Source organism: Lethenteron reissneri, chromosome 26 (genome assembly GCF_015708825.2).
Source record: "Lethenteron reissneri isolate LAM-NWPU_2019-01 chromosome 26, ASM1570882v1, whole genome shotgun sequence".
Taxonomy (NCBI): Eukaryota; Metazoa; Chordata; class Hyperoartia; order Petromyzontiformes; family Petromyzontidae; genus Lethenteron; species Lethenteron reissneri.
The window spans coordinates 11,771,642-11,794,455 of NC_083804.1; the positions used below are offsets into that span (position 1 = coordinate 11,771,642).

Sequence of the window (22,814 nt, forward strand, 5' to 3'; positions counted from 1 at the left end):
AAAAGTTTAAGCAAATTAAAAAACTGTGTTGTGCACATTTAACGATGCACTTTTGTTAAGTCGGATGCTCTGTCCGTAGGTGTTTGCCAATAAAATAATTGGCAATTAAATCGATAGGAAGACGTGCACACGGGTAAATAAATAATTCAATACACTCTTTTTTTAATACCATTAATTAGATTTTGGCTGTTTCCAGTCACGGCTGTTTATTGTGAATTAGCAGTAACAATGCGGGGTCAGTCACTCTACCACTCGTGGTGTTTGCGTGCCTGTGCGCTGCTTTTCATGGCTGTAACTGAACCGCATTAGGTGGCTTGTCCCCCCCCCCCCTCTTTACTCTTCTGTGAGTTGTCTTTCATGCTCTTGTGAATTGAGCCATTATGGGAGCCGTTCCTTTTGGCCAGACCCCCTCCCACCCCTGCAGCCCAATCCTGGAACAAACTCGGTAGGTGGAGACTTCTTAGCATGACTGGCTCCCTATGTGTGTGTGTGGTGTATTTGTTTGCCAGTTTTCTATTTTCAATCGCCATCGGCGACTCCACAAGACATTCATCAGCATCGTGAGGGCCTCTTGTGTGCAGTGGCTTTTCAACAAGACACAGCGAAACAAATCTGTTTTTCAGTTTAACCGCATCCTGCTTGTAAAGCTGTTTAAAATAACTACAAATCAAGGCTGGCATAATGCAATATGCCACGCATGTTGCACTGTACAGCCATTTCTTTCCCCTTCAACGCTTCAATATGAATATGACCTGACCGCATTTCCTTTGTTGAGAAAGCCTGGCTCTCAAATTCTGGCAACCCACTCTTTGAAAAGAAAAATGGTAAATTACATCCTATCCTTTAATTACTGCTAACGTCTCTAATTCATTCCTTATTTTTTTTTGCAGCTACACGCCTGGACACAAATTATTTGAATTTTCTACAAAAAAAATTAACGGAGGCAATTTTGAAATGACACCAACGGCCGTGCAGAGGCCAAAACGTACACGCGGAGTCCGTGGCCCTGCATGCACATAATGAGCGGATTATATCATTTTTGTGTTCTGGCATAGAGGAAGGCGTAGCCATCGAGTCGTTTTAATTGAGGCTTCAATTAAAGGGTGACCTGCTTTCAATTAGTTCATTCCTACCGAATTTCTCATTGCAGAACGTTCTGAGCACTTTTGGATGTTGCTGGTAATCAATTAAAATGCTTGCAACATTGAATACAATATATATTTTTTTAAAATCATTGTAAAAACATGAACAGTGATGTATTTATTAATCCAGTTTACTTTATGCGTTTCACTATTAAAGCCATACCTTTTCCCACAAGTAATACCCCAGAAATCATTTAAACCAAATTTTTAAAGTAATAACATGGATTTTACAAACATATGACATATGTTTGTCTTGATTTCCCTGTGTCCTGTACTAAGCATCACTTACCACACTCAGACGTGTCCAGGTGATTTTTGTTCAGCTGAAATGCTATTTCACTTCTACCGTCTCATACAGCATAGAGATCAGTTTACCAGCACATCTTATATGGGTTATACCGGTAGCCGTGGAGCGCATACTCAATTTAAAAAAAGACAAAGATCCCCTGTATAGCCTTAACATATTGTTTCGGGAAATTGCTGTTTGCACAAGACGGTGCGGGTGGCCAGCACCACGCCCCACCGCCTTTGTCTCCCCAGTGGCGATGTTTACACACCGCACCAGGTACTAATTTGAGGCTGAGTCGACCTAGGGGAGGCCCAGGGCCGGTTCAGATAATAAGTCACTGGGTGTGGGCCATGAGCGAGAAATCGAACTGGGTCCGCTCTCCACACACACGCGTCCGCACACGCCTGCATTCTGTACGCCTGTTCAGCGGCGCCGGTGTGCTTGGCATGACACCGTGGGCACCCAGTGGCGGTCGCCTTCACACTCGATAGCCACGCCACTCCGTGCCTCTTGCGTGCCCCAGAGCCCCATGGACAGCTTTGCTTTGATTCTAGATTTGAAGCTTTCGTGACTGCAAGGATTCATACTCTTAGGTTTTTAGGTAAAGTCACGTAGGTAAAACAATTTTAATTAATAAAAGTAAAATAAAACAAATTAAAAAATTCACGACGTTTCGGAAGCAACACAAGCCTCCGTCTTCAGGTGGAACCGTCACAGCCACGACAGCTGTAGCAAGTAAATGAGAGATCACAAGAAATTACTTGATACAGCTGTCGTGGCTGTGACGGTTCCACCTGAAGACGGAGGCTTGTGTTGCTTCCGAAACGTCGTGAATTTTTTAATTTGTTTTATTTTACTTTTATTAACTTTTTTTTACCTACGTGACTTTACCTAAAAAACCTAAGAGTATGAAGCTTTGCTTTGCTGTCCATGTATTTTCAGTTGAAAAACTACTGTACGTCCGCAGTCACAGATGAAGCGTGCGTTGAGACTGCAGTGAGCAATTTGAAGCACGGTTGCCTCTTGAGGGTTTATACAAATGAGCCTAACAATTTGTGGAAAGTCAACAACGGTCGGTCACCCCATGCAGGGGCACAGACATATTTTGGAGGTTGGCGGTGATCTACGATTGAATGGTTCCCAGTGGTTATTGTAATGGGTAAGATGGGTTTCATTGGACTCTAGTATAATTGCTATATATTAAATCTATGCAACTACAGTACTGGCTACGGACTCAGTATTAAGTGTACTATTCACGCGCTAATGTTTGTCTTAAGGTTTTGTTATCGCAATCGGCATTTATTTAACTTTGTTGAAGTTGAAAAAAATGTAGACTAAAAAAAGCGTGTTTCGTAGCAATGTCTAAAAATGTTGGAGATGCCTGGCCAGCCATGACACCCAAAGTATACGTGGCCCCGATCTCATGGAAGAAACTGGCTTCTTCCAAGTGGTTGTGAAATGTCTGCCTCTGGCTCAAGGATGCCAATTGAGTTGATCACCAACCAATGGTCATGTAAGCATGGAAATACAGTGAACTGATCCGTGGGTGGATTATCTGCGCTGTGCAACACCCATGGTTCAAGTCAAGATATGCTTACATGCACACCGGTTCTATTATTATTCCCTGCTCCTCACTCATCGCAGGTCGTCGCTTCATAGCCCATGAGGCCGCAAATACATCGACAAGTAAGCTGAATTCTTTCAGAAACCATATAGAGTAGACAGACGACACGTGTGTTTACCCCATTTTACATAAGTAAACACAACATGGTTTTATAGCCTATCTGGCATTTGTTTTGTATTATCCCTCTTTTAGTTTCATCCTGGCTACCCCCTCGTCCCATTACTCCAGATAATCGAGAGTTGACCGTCCTCTGGCTGGGCTTAACTGCAGCTTAGATACAGCTCTCCTCTTTACACACAAATGGCATTGTGAAATCTGCTGACTGCGTGTTGTTGCGCTCATGGAGATTATATTTTCCTCTGATACATCCAGCAGCGTGGTGAAATAAATTTCAAGGTGCATCCCACAAGACCAATCCCTTTTCAACAAAATATTTTTCATTCCCCGATCGTATTTCCTGACGTCGATCCTTCCGTGGAAACGCGGCTCGCAAAGCACATCAGGAAATTGTTTGTTGTGAAAAAAAAGCAGCTTTGCAATTTCCCAATTGTTTTCTGACACGATGACTTGTTGCCACTGCCTTGGAGCCAAGATGATTGTTCAATTGTTTACATTGGACACGCCGTGCTTCATATTCACGTTGCCAAACATTTTGTAAACCGTAGACTTGGCAACGACAGTATGTTTGGTAGAACAAATGGCAGTTCGATTGCTTGAGTGCACAATGCTATATAGACTAAATTAGGAGTAAATAAACTACGTGCCAAGCCTGAATAATCATAGATTTCATATACATAATTAAAGATAAAATATTAAGCAATAAAATCATAATAATTTAAATCATAGTTGTACTTCAATACAATGTGACGTGCTCCACTTCTCATTTGTGTTTCCAGAATAAGTTTCGAGTTTTTAAAAATGTAAAATACCTGCAGAATATATTAGTGAATTGGCTCACAATTAAGAATAATTCAACGCATTTGTTTTCAGCGAATGAGACATTCAGTGCATTGTTATTAACGAACGCCCCTCTGCATAGCGAGGGTGCCGACAAAAATACATTTTGCTGTACGTGCCGTCCATTGTAACTTCCCTGTCAGTTAAAATATATAGCACTGTTTTATGTTCCTGAAATTGCAGCCATCCGTGTGAGTGGAGATTATTAATATTATTTTATTGTTTCGAAGCTTAGCCATTCTCAGTGTAATAACCATTTAAATACAAGTCAGTGTGTGCTGCTAAAATGGCTCCTGCTAATACTTTATAATAGAATGCATGCCTTGAGGGGAAGCTAAACGCTAAATATGGCATGTGTTATTTCACATAGTTCATCGACCACGGTTTACGAATTAACACTTGTTCCATTTTTTGTAATGTGGTAATAGCATAGTCAACAAACATGAAAGCAGCTCTTTGGGGAACTGCTTTTGTCACCAAAGCGCTTTTAAGTTTACAAGAACAAAGCTTGTCAACGTGGTTTCCTGCTCAGATAAGTGTGGAGAGGTGCCTAGTCGAGATCTGGACCAGTGGTGGATATTTCTTATTCCTGTGGCAAAGGCCCGTCTTCATACATCTCACAGTCATTGTGTTGATTTCCGGTCAGGCCAAGGTTCACTTTGTGGGTTCGTCATTTGGTTCGAGGGGCCCAAGGTTCGAACGGTCAAATTCGAGGGTCGGTCCGGGATTAGATTGGAAGGTCCATCGGTCATTTGGCTGTAATTCCTCAACTAGTCTCATCCAATGGTGAACTGTATTATGAACTGGTGACCTTAGTTCAATTCCTATCCATTTTGTCAATATCAGGGGGCGAGTGATAGCTGCACTGTCCTGGCTCCCCCCTTCCTTTGCCTACACATGGTGAATTATGGTCAAATAAACCCAATAAATGGCACGATGTGAAGTGATCTTCACGTATTATTATTACTTATGTGGGTGTGCATTATTATGAGAAGTAAGAAGGGCGAAGCCAACCACTGGCTGGGGTTGAACTCTGCCATCGGATTACTCTCATGATTATGCCACATGGGAGATATTGTCATATACTGTATTGCTCTTTAGCGTAGTTTGTATTCATTTTTGTGAGCCTTTCTGTCGAGATGTTGTGCCTTCATCCCAAAAGAGTACAATTTAAACCACGTTCTTGCATATCTAAGCCCAATACTCATAATTGCTCGCAGTTCCATTCACCAAGTTAAAACAAATCCTGAAAACTACTAAACGAGTTCTTTAATTTTCCTGAAAACAGTATTTGTAACATCTCAATCATGATGACTTTCTTAATGATTAGCTGTACATTATGTTACAATGCTTTTCTCGTGTGCCATCATTGGTTATCCTGTCAGTAATTGCAAAAGTTTGAGGTATATCCAATTTATGTACATACATGTGAAAGAGAAAATGTCACTGTCTCTTTCAATTGTGCTCACCGCCACAGCAGTGCTACCTCGGCTAACCCCATACCGTGTGGACTGTAGTCTGCATACACCCGCGTGTAAGTATTTATTGTGAAATGCCAAAGGCTATATTACTACAAACCGAGTCACCATAATGAAGCAATATAACAACCCATGTGTCCTAATTCACAAGGTGATAACCACTATTAAAATTGCACTATTTGTGAGAGCACATGTATTTTACATTTATTTTTCTTTCTCGAAATGTATTTATTAGATATCTGCACCGTGATGACCTTTCGTTTATTGTTGGTAAATTACAGCGGGCATGTGAGAGATCTCATCATAACAATGACAACATAAATACGCAGATAATGGTATCTTCCTTAACATATCTGTCTCTCCACATAAAACACGAAAGTATTTCTTACACAACCCACCAGCCGCATTAATTTTGTTAGATTAAAATCCTGAAAAACCCAGAAGAATTATGTCAAAGCACTCTAGACTATTAACGAATCATACCAGCTGAATTATAACTATATTTGATAAATGATCCTTATGGCGGTACTCCAGGGTACCAAATAATATTAAATGGCCGAGTCAATTAAATATTTTATTTCTGGGACACTATTTTTCCAGGGGTGTATTTAACTCCGCGACTGGGGTACCAATCAATCCGAATCAGTGCTACTCCGTGATGTCGAAACGCCAAACATTAGCATAAAGAATTCGTTATCGAAAAATTCAACTTTGAATAGTGCATCGTGTACAGCTCGTCGAGATGAGTAAATTGCCGTATCGCTGACCATAAAATGACTGCATTACGGACATTATGCGAGAGCCGGGGTACTATGGTACCCCGGGGTACCGCCATGAGGTTAAAATGTTAATTAAACTAAATATTTACGAATGTTTTTTATTAAACTCTATTTGTTGCGTGGGAAGAGCCTCATCTAGCAGTGGATTCTTGGGTCTTTCCGTAAAGTCACGTAGATAGGTTCAAAGAAAATAACAAAAAACTACGACGTTTCGATCGCAACACAAGCGGTCGTCATCAGGAAAAGGAGGTTAGCCTCTAAAGGCAAACTGTTTATAAAGGTTTGAAATGGGCGTAGCCCAAGTGTCAGCAGCATGGGCGGGGCAGCTGATGTTAATGTAAGTGATGGTACTCGAAGAGGCCAACGATGGCGCTGGTGGTGGGTTTCCACCAATTAAAGGGCTGCCAAGTAATCATTGCACCTCACTTTACACACTCACACTGTTGACGGTGGAGGTTGCTGCTAGAGGTGATGGTACTCGTAGAGGGCCACGACGGCACTGGTGGTGGGCTTCCACAAATAAAGGGCTCCTGCTAGTGGTGATGGTAGTAGTGGACAGTGATGGTCCCGGTGGTGGGCTTCCACCAATTAAAGGGCTGCCAGGTCTAAAATGGAAACATTACAGCGAGTTATGACTTAAATTGGTTGATAACGTCCTTCCAGTGATTGCTGAGTTTGTACCCATCTTCTCGTTTGAAATTGTGTCTATGTCTGTATATATGGATGGCTTCATGAACGAATCTTTGTTGATAGCCAGTGGGTTTGCGAAGTACCTTCGTCTTAGAGAAATCAATTTTGTGTTTTTTTCTTTGAACCTATCTGCGTGACTTTACCGAAAGACCCAAAGAATATGAATTCCTGCAGTCACGAAAGCTTTAAGTCAAGATTTAACCACCTCTATGGGGAAGGTTTTCACACAACTATTAGATATTTTAATAAACTTTGAGACAAGAAGGCTCATTTGATCGAGTCGCTCACATTTATGAAGAGATGCCGCGACACCAAGGTAATACCGATCGCCTTAACATTGACATCTGCTGCTGTCACATCTCCAAATGCTAAACGGATCTTGTTCAGGGCCGGCCTAGCCCTGATCTCAGAGAGAATAAGATTGCTCCGATTTGAACTAAATATTTTGGACAAGACTCTCCTGAAATCACACTTAACATTGATGGAAAAAATGTCTACATCTGATTGGGAACATGTAGATAACATGACAGCCACTTTAGCCACCTCAATGTCAGCTAATTTCGCAGTCACCCCTAAACACATCCCAGTGGATGATATCATTGCCCAGGTCGATGTAGCCCTTAGGGGTTTGGGACACATTATTGCAGATGTGGCAAGATCGGAAATCGCTGCAATCCTCAAAAACGCTAAGACACCTATCGGCAACATCAGTAAGGATGAGCGCTTTGAGCTTTCTCAATTAAAAAAGAGAGATGACATCATTATCCTCTCAGCCGACAAGTGAAATGGCACAGTGATCATGGACAAAACCACATACAATAACAAAATTCAGGATCTACTTATTGATGATAGCTATACAAAAATTAAAAGAGATCCCACCAACAGCCTTGTTACGAAAACCAACAATATCATCACTGATTCGACATCTTTAGTCGAACCAACCAAGCAGTTTTCCTTAAACCCTTCTGCTGCTAGACCACCAAAAATCCATAACGAAGGTACACCCCTTCATCCTATCATCTCCACCATTAACTAACCCACCTACAAACTGGGCCGATTTCTGTCTGAGACCTTATAACCATTCATTGGTAAGACCACCTCAGCTTTACTTAACTCAACTCACTTGGTATCATTAATTAAGGACATCTCACTATATCCAGGTGATTTGCTCATTAGTTTTGATGTAGTATCTTTTTTGCCAAAGTTCCTGTGCCTGACACCTTTGCAATTGTAGTGGGTCCAACTGAGTCGCAGATATTCTTCTTCAGAGGCAACACATTAATTACACAATACGTATATACAAAAGGGGTAGCTGCCCCTTTACCAGATACAGCCGAGGGTGGTGACCACCCAGCTAACTACACTACCATACAGGAGTTATGGCTATGACGGACCGGACTCGTACTCGGGTGCTGGGCCACGTGTTGGTGCCTCTTCAGATGTAGAACGTGGAGCTTCCAGCTTGCAGAACGAAGCAACCCCACCTTATATCCTCCCGGGTCGGGGCCGGCTCCGCCCTTGGCCCCGCCCACCTTCGAGAGCATTCCAGCTCTCTCTCGATCCCTCTTGAGAGCTCTCCCTGGACACGTGATCACCCCCTAGCCCCCCCCCCCCACCTGGGGGCCTCCCTATGGACACTCCGGATCACGTGCTTACGGGGTCAACCAGACTGCCATTGCCCGGGGCAACCCTGTCCCTGGGCTGACACTCTCCCGCTCCCTCTAGTGGGAGCCCGCACTACGCGCTATGCGTGGTACCCGCGCTATCCCAGTGCTCACCAAGCCCGCTAGGGCTGGTACTACACCCACCTACGGGGTGTACGCGATGACAGTGCATCACACGCCGTGCTCTGCTAGAGCCAGCATCACTCTGTAACACACACAATGCTGTCCGCGATGTAAGTACATTGCACGCAATGACCCTCTAGGGCTGGCACCATACAGTTACATCCCCAATGTCACTACACAATCATTGAAGATTTGGTCCAACAAGGACTGAATGCTGATGTACCGGCCCTGAACCAATCTACGTGACTTTACCAAAAGACCCAAATATTATGAATTCCTGTAGTCACGAAAGCTTTAAGTCAAGATTTTATGATATGGTAATCACGTGATGCATTTTCACAATCCACTGATGGATGAAGGCCTCCCGCACCCACACTGTGTTGACCATGGGGATTCTTTGACCATACTTCCCTCTACGCTGATCAATGATATTGTTGTGTCGATTGTGTTTGGATTACTTTGCACGTGGTGCAAAGGGTCACCTGGTGCGGTGTGTAAACATCGTCACTCGGGAGCAAAAGGTGGCCGGGCGTGGTGCTGGCCACTTACCCCCTCGTATGCTGAGCGAGCCTTCATTGGTGCTCACTAACAGCACTTGCCCCAACAGTCTGTTATAGGTTAGACGGAGGATCTTTGTCTTTGTGTTGTTTCATATTACCTGGATCAGACCAGAACCATGCTCCAGGAAATATTTTGGCATGCCACATCCATCTCACCTTCTTTTTTCCTCATAACTTATTATGAACAAATGCATAGGATAACAATAATATTAAAGGAATGTGGATGATCTTGAATAGGCTTTACCTTCTACATTACCCTGTATTCTAGTGGCAGTGCCTTATGCCAATAATTACTATTCCAAGCCAGACTAGCAGTAATCGTTTTGGAAAATATTGAGTGAGATATGAAAGCCTTCTTCTATATGGCACACAGCTGGCGCTGTGCAGTTGTCGCAGTGAGTGAGCACCCAATTAACATCAGCAGCGACTATAATGAAGTGTTTCTGTCGAGTTTTGTTTTCACACGTGTCCCGTCCACCATCTGGAAGGATGCAATTGTCACAAGTTTCGTTCTCCGTGTTTGCACCATTCATTCTGGAGACGCGTGGGGCATATTCTCAACATGCTGCACATTAGGGTTATCGAGATAATGGCACTAGCTGCTACGATATGTTATTGTACGATGTCAACGTTTAGTTTGGGTTTAAAAATATATATATTGCCATCTCATCACTATCGTTGATGACTTAGCTTGTCTTAATCATCTATTCCCCTGACAAAATATAATTAATTAACGATAATTAAATATCACAATAATAATAATTTTAAATATAGCTATTGCTATTAAATGAGAGCTTTATAAAACGTGATTGGGAGTAATTGATTTTTTTCCATATGCCAGGGTGACCAGCAACGTTGAAGCACAGTAATTTACTGCATGGCGGTTATATGACATCATTATTTCCATCGGCCATTTAATTGCGGTAATTATTTTTGTGTAACTTACCGTGTGTTTTACAGATTGTAAAGTTTTAATGATGAAAATACTTATGGCAGACATATGTTAAAAGTGAACTGCAGTTGAATAACTTTATAGCAATCCTTATTCATATTTAAAGTAAAGAACATCACAAAAATCAATTCATATTTTTGTAAAAATATAACTACAAAGTGAAGGGAAACAGATATCGCGAATATAATATAATGAGATTTCATATTGTATATCGAAGCAACTCTACTGAACATATCCTCAAAATGCTGGACATGCTCTCAAAGTGCAAGGTGTTTCCTGTTCAACTGATCACGGGTCAGTGCTCAGCTTTGTTGACTGCACTGAGAAAGTGGTGGGATTTCTACTTTTCTTACGTGGAGGCCAAACTATGCCTAAAACAACAATCCGTTGACTTTTGTGGTGCCACGACCGCGGAGCAACTCTGCAAACGCCGCGATCCCCTCCCGGCCCCCACCCTGAGCACATGCACACAGGCAGCACTTGCATCCACGTAGTGTCCTAGTGGGGAATTGCCTGGCACATCGGGTTTTAATCCGAAGAGCTTCTAGAGGGAGAGTCCCACGGTTTCCCGGTGCCAGGTGATTGGCCGACCCTCACAGGACGGGTTACATTGCGGTGCCCCTAAATTGGCTTAAAATTGTATGGGCGCAGAAGAAAAGGTTCACTGGGCCAACTACAATAAGTTATTCACGAAATTGGAAGAGGCGGAGGGTGGAATATTAGGCAAGAAGGGCAGACCAGTAGGTTAGAATTAATGAGCACGGAAGAACAATGGGCGAGCGGAGCAGCAGCACACTCTGTGGCACTCCATGTAGACGGCGCAGGTAAGCGGGTGATTGGCTGCATGGTACAATGCCACCCCGGGCATTTGAAGTGAGGGGATTAGGCCACGGGGGAGACGGTGGAGGGGGACGACGGCGCAGGTAAGCGCACGATTGGCTGCATGGTATGACGTCACCCTGGGCCTTTAAGTTTAGAGAATAAAAAGGGGGGCCCCGGACGATTTTGAGTCAGTTGTCTTCAACCTCCGGGCCAACAAGACCCACTCCAAATCTAGAATTAAGACCCACTCCCTGCCGTCCTTCTCCCTCCGACTCTCGCAGCAGCCGTGCGACGCCGTGAGTACAGCTACGAGGTACGTGGTAGGACGTTTGTGTAACTGGGTTCATAGGCAGAGTTAGGCCAGGCTCTCCTCGCGAAATATTCCTCCTCCATATAGTGTGTATTGGTGCCATTAATAAACTTTAGTTCAGAATATCGGGGCAGTGTGATTTCTGTGTGTGTGGGAAGAACCTCGGCGTGGTGTCTGCGATTGGTGTATAGCACGACTGCGTGGGGAGACAGGTGTGCGCCAGAGAGCGAGCACGGGGCCGCAGCGTCGGCGCGGTGTTGGTAAGTTGAGCGTGTGTGTGGGGTGCGCGTGTATTACAACATATACGGCCGCCATTGTTTACGCGTGCGTGTGTGTGGAAAACGCGCGCCTGCAGCGCCGCGTGAGTAATTGGGGCGGGGTACGATCAACCCGCCGGCAGTCGCGTGCGTTTACACAGCGTTTTTGCACAGCGGAATTAAGGCTTAACCACGGGGGGGGGGGGGGGGGGGTATGCGTGCATATTCATATCTGCCGCTGTTTCTTTCTCTTTAGCGCTGGTATGCGCATATTCATACTGTCGTCCGTTTCTTCTGTTCAGCGCCAACCTTTGTGAGAGAAATGCACGCCTGCAGGGGCGCGCGCGTGCACGCCTCCGCGTTCGTTTTTGTGGTGGTGTAATTTGAGCGCGCGTGAGATAACCGCGGGCGGTGGTGAGCCAGCCGAGTAGCGATGTCCCTCAGAGAGGGCGCTGGCGCGGGGGGAGTCAATCACCTGATCGGCGAGATCTTGCCGATGAGGAGGAGGGGGTAGTGGAGGGGGTGGATGTCGGCCTCCGCACTTTCCACAAAGCAGTATATATTTTACAAACCCTGCAAGGATGATTTGCACACTTATTATTCTGAGTCAGCATTCCAAATCACCTATTGCTCTAAGTGTATGCGGTGTTCATAGCTCAGATGCTATGAAGATAGATGATGAAATTAGACTTAAACTTTTTGAGGACATTGTCCGATTGCTATACTGCACTTAAATGGTCCTGCATGTCTACCTCACCACCTTCTACAATCTGGCCAGTATGGTGGAGTTTGGTCAAACAAGCCCCAGGAATTGCATAGTATGAGCAGGCCCTCATCCAATAGTATATTGGCAAAGGGCCATACATGTACACAATGAAGAGTCGAATTCCAATGTGTTTTCTGGTTGTACCGTGGGTTGTTTACCATTATGTCCGGCGTTTCGCTCCACTGAAGCTCCCAGCATGTGGAATTAAATGTCGGACATTGTGATCCACACACGGACAGCACAGAGCGAGAGTTAACAGAATAGAAATACTATTGAGAAAATCACAATCAGCAGTCTGAGCTTTGGAACCAGGCCCAGAGACCAGAATGCAAATGCGTAATCAATTGACTGGTTTAGCAGGATGGTGAGGCCATTGTAATGTTGTGGTGGTGTAATTTGAATGAATGGATGCTGCATTTATGTGCAAGGAGACTTTGTATCCAATCAAAACTCCATCTAGCCCTGCCGATTTTGTCAAGTTCGGGTGACTTTGGCGATTAAGTTGGGTTATGTTCGGTACTGTAGGAATCGACGAATCTCCCAGCACACGATGAAAAATGTTAGACATCATGCCAAACAGCAAGTGATACAACCCCAAAAACAGCAACTGACTAATTTAATTCATGTTTTGTTAAAACTATTTTGATCGGCGTGACTTTCGAACCTCGATTCTGGGTGATGGAATTACATTGACTAATGGAGGCAAAGCAATCTGCACGTGTGCTTGAAAACTGTCAAACTACAAAGCATTTGTAAATCATTCCATAAATTACCCCCCCCAAAAAAAAATCCTCCACGGGAGCCATTTGCATGACCTGGTCATTGGGAAAAATAACACGGAAAAAAAAAATGCCAAGCCCTTGAGTCCTCCATTGGTACCTCATTTGCCAGTAAAAAACATGATAATTGTTTTTTTACCCTTTTATCTGGCAACAAAACTGACACCTGTTTTACGAGGAGTCATGTTTGCATAGACCACAATACCTGCAGTCATAATGCAAACAAAAAACATAACTCTGATAATGTATGCACTGTCCTAGGCTCTAAGGAAAGCTGTCTCGGGTGTGGACCAATCAACTTCAAGGACAGTGCATACATTATCAGAGTTATGTTTTCTGTTTGCATTATGACTGCAGGTATTGTGGTCTATGCAAACATGACTCCTCGTAAAAAAAGGTGTCAGTTTTGTTGCCAGATAAAAGGATAAAAAAACAATTACCCTTGAGTGCTATTTCTTGCAGTCACTGAAGCGGCGTGCAGACATTTTGAGAGGAACGCTGGCACCAAACTTGTCGGACTGAACGATTTGGGGACAAAATCTAATTGCGATTTTACTGACAGATATTGCGATTTGGTTTGCGATAAAAAAATTAAGTCAAGATTCAATTCAATATTCACTGTGTAATAGATTTAAAACACGTGATGGAGCATTACCACATGATACCATCAAAATATGAACTGCTCTATATATTCTAATGCAAGGATGATAACTTAAAAAACATGTTCCAACATGTATTTATTAAAATGGTTTCATTAAAATAGAACAATCAAGCAGAGAACAATTGTTAAGTTAAACAAATAAAGATATATAAAAAAAAAACAATTCCAATAAAAAAGTAACGGGACTTTTCAAATCTAAAAAATCGCATTGTTTCAAAATTGCGATTTCGATTTGAAATCGATTAATCGTTCAGCCCTCCACCAAAGCAAGTCAGGTGTTCCAACTGCTCGCATCGTGTGTGCGACTGCTCTTGCAGTGCACCATTATTTGCACTGTAACTCCGCACGGTAACATAGCTTCCCTGTTCTCTCTCTCCCTTCTCTCGCCACCAGACGTTATAAGACCACACTCGTCGCTTGCTCTGCAGATGGTTAACCGTCTGTGCCGTAACATTTGATTAAATCACCTCCAACTCGTGATACAATTCCTTCCATATGTTACCAAAGCGGAATCTTTGTCGCGAGAAATGCTTTGAGGGGAAGTCAAGTTTCTTTTGGGAAAATTACTCGAATCCCAGATGCTTGAGCGCGTCTGACAAGCGAAAACCAGACACCGCTTGTATCGTCTAGGCGACCCGTGTCTGTGCTGCGTATTATAATACTTATCAAGAGGCCAGGTCTGAGCAACAGTGCAGGGATTTAAAGCAACATGTTTGACAATTACTGACGTTGGTATATGTTAGGGTTCGTAAGAAGGCTATATAAGCATTTCCTGTAGCCTTGGGGGCTTGTTAATTACTGGTACAGCAACCTTTTTCCTTCTATTCTCGGGGACAGGTTGAATCCAAATTGATGGAAACCTGCTTTTTTTGGTGAATTGTTCTTTCTGTGTGTGAGCTTAACTAACAAACACGAGGGTCGCTGTTTTAAGCTAGTGCATACATTCATCAGCGGAGTGAAATCTGCACACTGATCAAAGGTTTCACAATAAAAAAGCACCCAGACGGGTTGCCTGCGTTATGTAAAACCGGCCAGGAGAAAATAATAACATTAATGCTATACGGTTAATATAAAAATGAGTTAACATTTAATGAGAAGCGGTGTCGTCACGAGACGTCCGGATGAATGTATGCGTCTGTCTGCCTGCAAAAACCGATTCTTCATTGCCATGTATGGTGCCTGTGTGAACCGTTATAACCCCTTGCACTATTGTGCATGTCAACATGAAGCAGACCATCGCGAGGATCTGCAAGTTGAGCAAGAGTCACGCAAGGACAGCATCAAGGGGAGAGAGTTCAAAGAGCAGAAATGCAATTGAGAATCTCACAAGCAGCCATCTTGAGCTTTGGAACCAGGCCCAGAGGCCAGAATGCAAATGTGTGATCACTTGACTACATTAGCAGGCTGGCAAGCCCACTATAATGTTGTGGCTGCTTGCTGATTGACAGGGTCCCGGTGATCTGCCACCACCAAATGAATGGATGTTTCCTTTGCATGCATTGAGAGGAGTTTCCATCCAATCAAAACACAGCTCGCCCTGGCACGTTTGTCAAGTCAGGGTGACTTGGACAGCTTCGGTGATATAGTTGGGTCACGTTGGGCTACTGTAAGAATGCTTATTAACAAATAACGGTTCAGAGATGTATTATGCAAACATTATTATTGCCCTTGCCTTTTGACATAAACTCTAATTTATTTAGTTAGAATTGTGTTCTTGAAACGTTTTAGTTATTTTTAAGAGGAAAAAAATACTTTTCATTTTATTCCATTTCCAGTCAAATGTATTCCAGATATGAAAAGGACAAAGAGGATATAACTTTATCCAGGTTTGTTTATTTTGTTGCTCAAGCTTTAGGTTTTTTTTAACCTTGCGGATCTATTTAATTCAGAAGTTCAAGAGGAATTGTTTTCAAACATATAAGACACCAAAGTCAACGCGACCCAGTTGAAGAAATCCACATATGCTGATTTGCAAAGGTCTGTGTGGAAGGTGGATGAAACAAAAATTGCTGAAATGCATAAATTGTGATGACAGAGACAATTTACTATTTGCCAGTGGAAACGGCAGCCAGGATATTTCATAACATGTTATTACCGTGTCGAGAAATATTCACCTGTTGAAAATTGTTCCATATGTACTGCTTAAAATGCACTCCCACATTTATGGGAACTCAGGAATGCTGCATTCATGAGATAATTACAGTTTGTCTGCAAGGGGACTTGATTCTTGTGATCACAGTTACACTTGCCAGTTTTACAGACTTGCTGCTATTAATTAAAAGTGGGCGATCATTGCTCATCTATGCTTGATCACATCATGTGCTACCTCAGTGGCTGAATATTGAGATTTGGGAGTGAAAGGGTTAAGAACTCATTTCATATGAATTCCTTCTGCCTGTCCCCAGTGTATTGTGAGGGTTAGGAAAATGTCATGTCATTCACAATTTCAGTAAAGTATGTCAGATCTTCTTTAAAAAAAATCAGGATGAATTTGCCTCATGAAAATATGAATTCATTAGCTTTTGTACACGGTGGTCGTGACTCACACAAATGTGTTTCATCAGACGTTATTTGTCATCAGGTAATTTATTTATACGTATGAACCAGACTTAAAAATCGGTTTGCGAAATTAAGACAGCAAGCGTTACGTCTGTTGCAGACTAAGAGGAAGCATTCAATACACAGCCAGAACTGGGGAAATGTTCTCAACAGGATGACTATTTAACCTTTGCAATTGAAATACCATTGACAGCAAGCAAGGACATTCTATACGTCTTTTTTTAACCACATGCCTAAACATATCAGACATATAAAATTACTGCAATAATTCTGCTTGAAAAGAAAACTAGTCATAGATGAAAGAAATCACTGTTTAATTGTCCAACATTATTATAAATGGGACTTCATGGAAAATACTGTACACACAGCCTCACAATGCTTAAAGAATTAACAACGCTTACATTCATCGTAATTAGCTTCATTAATTGGTACCACATGTAGATGCACCTTTGAAATAATACGAACAACAGCAACGTCAAGGTAAACATTAGCAATATTTCATGACAAACAAACCTTTATGACTAAAGACAAAAACAAAGCACGTAGAAATCGCTGGAAACAAGAGTTCATTCAGCCTAAATATTGTTCGCAGGGAGAAAAATATGAATTGTATTTATTTACTTTATTATGCTGTCGGGGCGGGCGGGGGGAAGGGTAATACGGAGCATCCATAATAAATAAGCGAGGCGGTGCTGCTTTCCCTGATCCCTCTGACATTTCATAAGGTGCTTCGTAGGCCCTCAGCCAGCAATGCTTCGTACGCAGAAATAAAGCAGAGATCGAGGAAGTGTTAATCACCAACAGTGGGAAAAGTATGCTGACTCCTTGAAATGTTTGCTCGACAACTGTGGCTGCTGTGGCAATAAGGTTTGCTCCGGGTTTCACCAACAGGATTCATTCGATTCCGTGTGTGTTTATTAGTGTGCGTGTGTGTGTTCATGTAATAGCCAACAATTTACGTGACGTGAATAATGCTATGGGAAATTCAAGAAAACCTAAAATAAAGAAATGGTCAAAAGGACCAATTTAAATCAATTGTGCTCCAAATAACCTGAACATAAATGTTCTGTTTAAAATTAGCTTGGACAGTTCGCAGAAATATTTACAGTTTTACATTTCAGTGTCGACAGAGCTAAATGTTTTAAAGCTCATGGTTTATTGATGGTATCTAAATGTATTTTTTCGGTTGGTGTTTTTTGTATGCATTGTTTTATTTTACCTTTCAATATTTATGTTTCGGAATTTCAAAAGTGCTTGGCATATTTATGCACAGACACTAAATGTTTATAGCATAGTTTAATGACAATTTTGTTTATGTCAAATACTAAATGTTAAATATGTGTGTGAATTATGCTGAACCTTTCTACAGAGGCCGTGTCATTTGCTGCATTGTGCTGTTGACAAACATTAAGGGGTTATCAGTTGGTGAGCAATTTTTTTAAACAATTTACAAATCCATTTAACAATTCGTATTACTACCGTACCATAATCAAACACCTGAAGCATCACCAGATATGCAGCCTTTAAAACAAATTAGGAAATAACAAGAAAAAAACAACGCTCTTTAATAAGAGGCCAATAATTGTAACTAAAATAATTATACAAGCATTAAACCAATAGCTTTGCAATACGACATTACATTTAACCTGAACAGCTTGATTTGTAACATGATGGGGTGGGGGCAGGGGAATGGGGACCATGTAAATACATACAAGAGATTGATGAACCCTGTTTGATTATACATGTAACAAAGTACAAAGCTACGGCAATTATCCAGAACGATATTCTTTTTTTTTACCTTTCTAGCAATGTTAAGTCAATACATTGATAACTTTAACGTACTAGATACCTGTTTTTAAATTGTATACAAAGTAAATCATTGATGAAAATCGTCATAATTTTAACCATCATGCATTGCTGATATTACAACAGTTAGGTGCTTCATTAACTTGTGACTCTACAATGATTCACTTGAAAATGTGCCCTGTTGAAATCAGCAGGATGGGCTATAGAGTAACTCATTAAAACTTCTACACTGCCTCTTGACAAAAGCCAAAAAAAAATGTTTAACAATGCATGTGTGTTTGGTCAAGAATAATGGGGATCAGATGTTAACAACCATTTTTTCTATTGACTGTTGGTATATTTGTATGAATTAAGGGCTATCGTGTAGCTTTGATGCAATTATTACATAGCTGTAGTCTTAAATGCATTCATTTAATAATGGCATGGTATAGAGCTACAGATGCCAACAATTCACCCACGTTCAAAACAGTTAAATTAACATCACAGTTAAGAATATGAAATTATAATGGCCAAAGCAGTTAATTCATGTTGCCTATGCACGTGGCAGTTTTACAAGTAATACTCTCGGAAGGAGTTTTAATTTTATTTCCCACATGATGCGTGTTCATTATAACACGCAGTATCACAAATTCGCTTTGTCTCCTGTGGTGTTTTTCAAATTCTGCATCTCATTAAACCACTTGTTGTTTATCAAGCGCAAGCACTTGTGCCCAATGAAACCCAAAAGTTAGGGCACTCATAAAATATGGAAATGCTTCTCAAGGTAAAAAAATAAAGAATAAAAGAAGAGGTAATAAAATAAAATACATTAATTCAGAATTGAGCGTGAAGAGTGTGAACTTTACAACACCGCTCGCTCTCTTTTTTTTTTCAACGGAGTGCGGCGTTCACGCGTAGATCTCTTGGGTGGGCGCCTTCTGGTAGCTGCCGCTGGCCAGCTTGGGCTCGTTCAGGGTGTAACTGCCCTCGTCCTTCTTGCGCATGCGGTGAATCAGCACGGCCACCAGGAAGGCGGCCAGAAACAGGCCCACAACACCACCTGCGATCACCGCTGAAATGACAATAATAACAAAAACACACAACACGATTAACTACAGCGTAGATGTGTGTGGCTGTGTTGTACAGCGCTCCGATCTTTTCCGGGTTATACCGTGTGTTGTTCAGCATGATGTCCGACGTTTAGCTCCATGTATTTGGATTAATTAAGGGGAATTGTCGCTTTGATGCTTTGACTAAACAGCTGTTGTCTTAATTACATTCATACCAGTTTCCCCAATGATACAATTATTTTACATTAATTTGATTAATAGGGCATGGTATACAGCTACAGGTGCCAATAATTCACTAATGTGTGTTGCCAAAAAAAAATCTATTAACATCATCACAGATACATTTAAAAAAATCACATTTTGATGGTTAAACCAGTTAATTGATATGTTGCCTAAGCACAGTGAATTTCAATGTGCCTACTTAGCAATTTTACAAGTAATTCTTGAGAATATTCAGTTCCTAAATATTGAGGAATATTCTGCAAAATCTCCCAGCACGGCGAGCAAAACTTTCGTGCATCATGCCGAGCAACACGCCGTTCACCAGAACAACACATCTGACAGCAAGGTTATTGAATTCAAACTTTACTGGTGGACATTTTCAAAGTGTGCCGCAACAAAAACAATCTAAACCACCTTGCAAGAATGGCATGGTATGCTCATCCCCCCCCCTCCCCATGACCAGTATTTAAGGTCGTGTCTCTTAGAGCTCTCTTCACTTGATGCAGTAATTTTGCTGTGACGGTTCCACCTGAAGACGGAAGCTTGTGTTGCCTCTGAAACGTCGTGATTTAATTTATTTGTTTTCTTTTTTAACCTACGTGACTTTACCGGAAAAAAATGTTGTTGAACCAAATATAATTTTGCATAATGATACGTGCTATTGTTTTCTAAATGTAATTTGAGCTCCGTTTTTTTGCATTATTTGTTTACAACTGCGTAATTTTGTGGTTGCTTATGTGCTCTTGTGTGCGAGGATAAATTATACAAGGTAGTGTCCAAAGTCTGTAATGGTTAGCACATGGTTAGACTTCCTATCCAGTTCGCCAGTTTGATCTCCTGACACAGGCAGTTGAAACAATGGGGCAAGTTTCTTGAAGCCCCCTGCCTCTCTTCACACATCAGTAGAAATTGGTACACCAGTCCATCGGCAGATCGCACGCGGTGGGGTATAGTGTGAGTAACGTCCACCTCTTTAAAGATCTCTGGCCAACTATGAAGAATAGGCAAAAATAGAGGGGTAATACAAAACTCCCTCTTGTGGAACAGCACAAGTGTGAACAAGTATTTGCAGATTTGCATGGACCTTTTTGCCGTTAATGTTAATTGCAAAGAGGGATATTAAAAAAAAAACTGTCTAGGGATTGTTGTGGTCCAGCACCGGCTGCTTCAATTCTTTTGCCAAATGAGACCCAGCTGCTGTCATTCCATTGCCTTCACCAAAAGGACTGCCCCTGCTGTGGCTGAGGGCCCACCTCCCCACCTTCCCTCCTCACCACTCACCCTTTCCCCACCCTCACCGCATCGCTTAGTCCGAAACACCACAGTCAGCCGGCACACAACACCCTCTGGGATTAAAGTGCACATTTCTCATCTCTCCCTGCCACTTTACGACTCGGTGCTTCCGTTTTCCTTTTCTCTTTTTATGAGGCTCTGTTAAAAAATGTCTTGTTGCGCGCGTGTTGGATTTCGTGTTTTCTTGGTCGGTATGAGGTTGCGGTGTTTGGTTTCTGCATAGCGTAACCCTTAAAATGCCACTTGTCAGTTAAACTATTTGTAAGGAGGATTGAAACGTGGTGGCCACAGCGCTTTGTTATGCTGTAATTTCGTAAATCGTTTGCGTCTGTGTCAACTTCAAGGGTTAATATTGTTTCCATTACATCATTTAGTTGGTGTGTATCATTTACCTGCATAGTGCCATGAATTTGCTTAAAATGGAACATCTAGTACGCTTTCCATATAATACAAATGCTTACAACATAAATAAAAGCATTTATTGGGCGATAAATATTCTTCACACAGTCTGCCAATTAATGTTGTAATTTCTGTATTTGGAGAGTTGATGTCTCATGCATCACTAAGAAATCAAATGCATGGAAGTCAGCGCTAATGGGACAAGCAACGATTACATTGTTATTGAAGTTTAATCTGTCTCATTATGCAACCAGATTTGTAATTATGGCTTGTAAAAGTCTGGTGATTGTGGAAAATGCTCTTCAGTTGAGCAAATGTAGTTAAAAAATGGAGAACTAACCTTCATAAGCATTATTTAATCTGATCATTGTTTAACCTTTATTTAATTTACACTGAGGAAAATAAAACATTTAGCCTAATAGAGTTGTAATCTTAGTTGGCATTGACTTGAAGGTAAACTACATAGCATCTTCATCATCAGCCATGGTCTATCCTCTGCTGGAAGAAGGCCCATATAGAAGAAGGTCCTTACAGTTCTGCGATTGCAACAATCATTTCACTCTTGCACATACACTGATCTCATTGCTCAGTCTCTGCAGTGGTCTTCCTCTCAGATAAGTTATCTCCTTATGGCTAAAATCCTGTCACCAGTCTCGTTCATCAGCTACGATCCTTATAATGATGTGTCCTGCCCAAGCCCACTTACTAGTCAAGATGATGTCTCTAACTTACATTTGTTCCCTGATTCGTGAGTTCATCTTCCTCTTTCTCGATATAATTCCAAGCGTGCATTTCCCCCATGCCCATTTGCACACATTTGAGCTTTTGTTCTATCATGTTTCTTAGTAACCCATGCTTTTGACGTATGCGTCACAGGCTGGCAACATGCACTGGCGGAAAAAAATTCACTACCTTTTTCAACCCAATGTACCTGAAGCTAAATAGTATTCATTGCACAGTTGGATAGGTTACTGGAAATTGAAAAGTTAAAATGTGATGTAACAAACCCAAGTTAACCCAACTTTGATATAGAATTATTGCAACAACATTAACTGTGTACGTACATATTGTTGGTTCTTTCGGTAAAGTCATTGTTTAATATGTTTAATATTGTATTGTGTCCCTTCTACGTGACTTTACCGAAAGAACCAATAATATGAATCCCTGCAGTCACGAAAGCTTTAAATCAAAATGTGTACGTACAGTATACGATTGCATATATATGTTGACCATGAGTTGATTTAGATACTTGAGCTCAAGTAAAAAATTGTGGATATTACTTTGGCGTGGGCAAAAGTGTAAATCTGTGTGATGAGTCATTCTCTCTGGAAAAGGTTATGGTCTGTCCTCGTGAAAAATCCCACACCCCAATGGCAAGTTCAGACTTCTGACAGCATTAAACCATGCACTTTAACTGTTCCGTGTAAAGTTTGCAGCTTTTCGGTCATTTAAGGATCAGTGTGGTGAATGACAGACTTAAAACCAACTGCTTTTAACGAGCTTTGAGAGTACAATTATATGACACAGCTTCAAAATCTTTGTAAGGTTCTTGTAATATAAGTGTTTTGTTTTGGAAATTAAACGTTCTTGATTATAAACATTTAACAGTAAAATCATATATGCTTCGCATGCT

General features: G+C 41.7%; 1 protein-coding gene across 1 annotated transcript in view; it reads right to left on the bottom strand.

The window, feature by feature from the left end:
- Positions 1–16,709: 16,709 nt before the first annotated feature.
- LOC133347687 (syndecan-3-like) overlaps positions 16,710–22,814 on the bottom strand; it is an 81,908-nt gene continuing 75,803 nt past the window's right edge. The window contains exon 5 of the mRNA XM_061560181.1: positions 16,710–19,269. Coding sequence (XP_061416165.1) covers positions 19,106–19,269 — 164 coding nt within the window. The 3' untranslated portion in view covers positions 16,710–19,105. The remainder of the gene's footprint in view (positions 19,270–22,814) is intronic.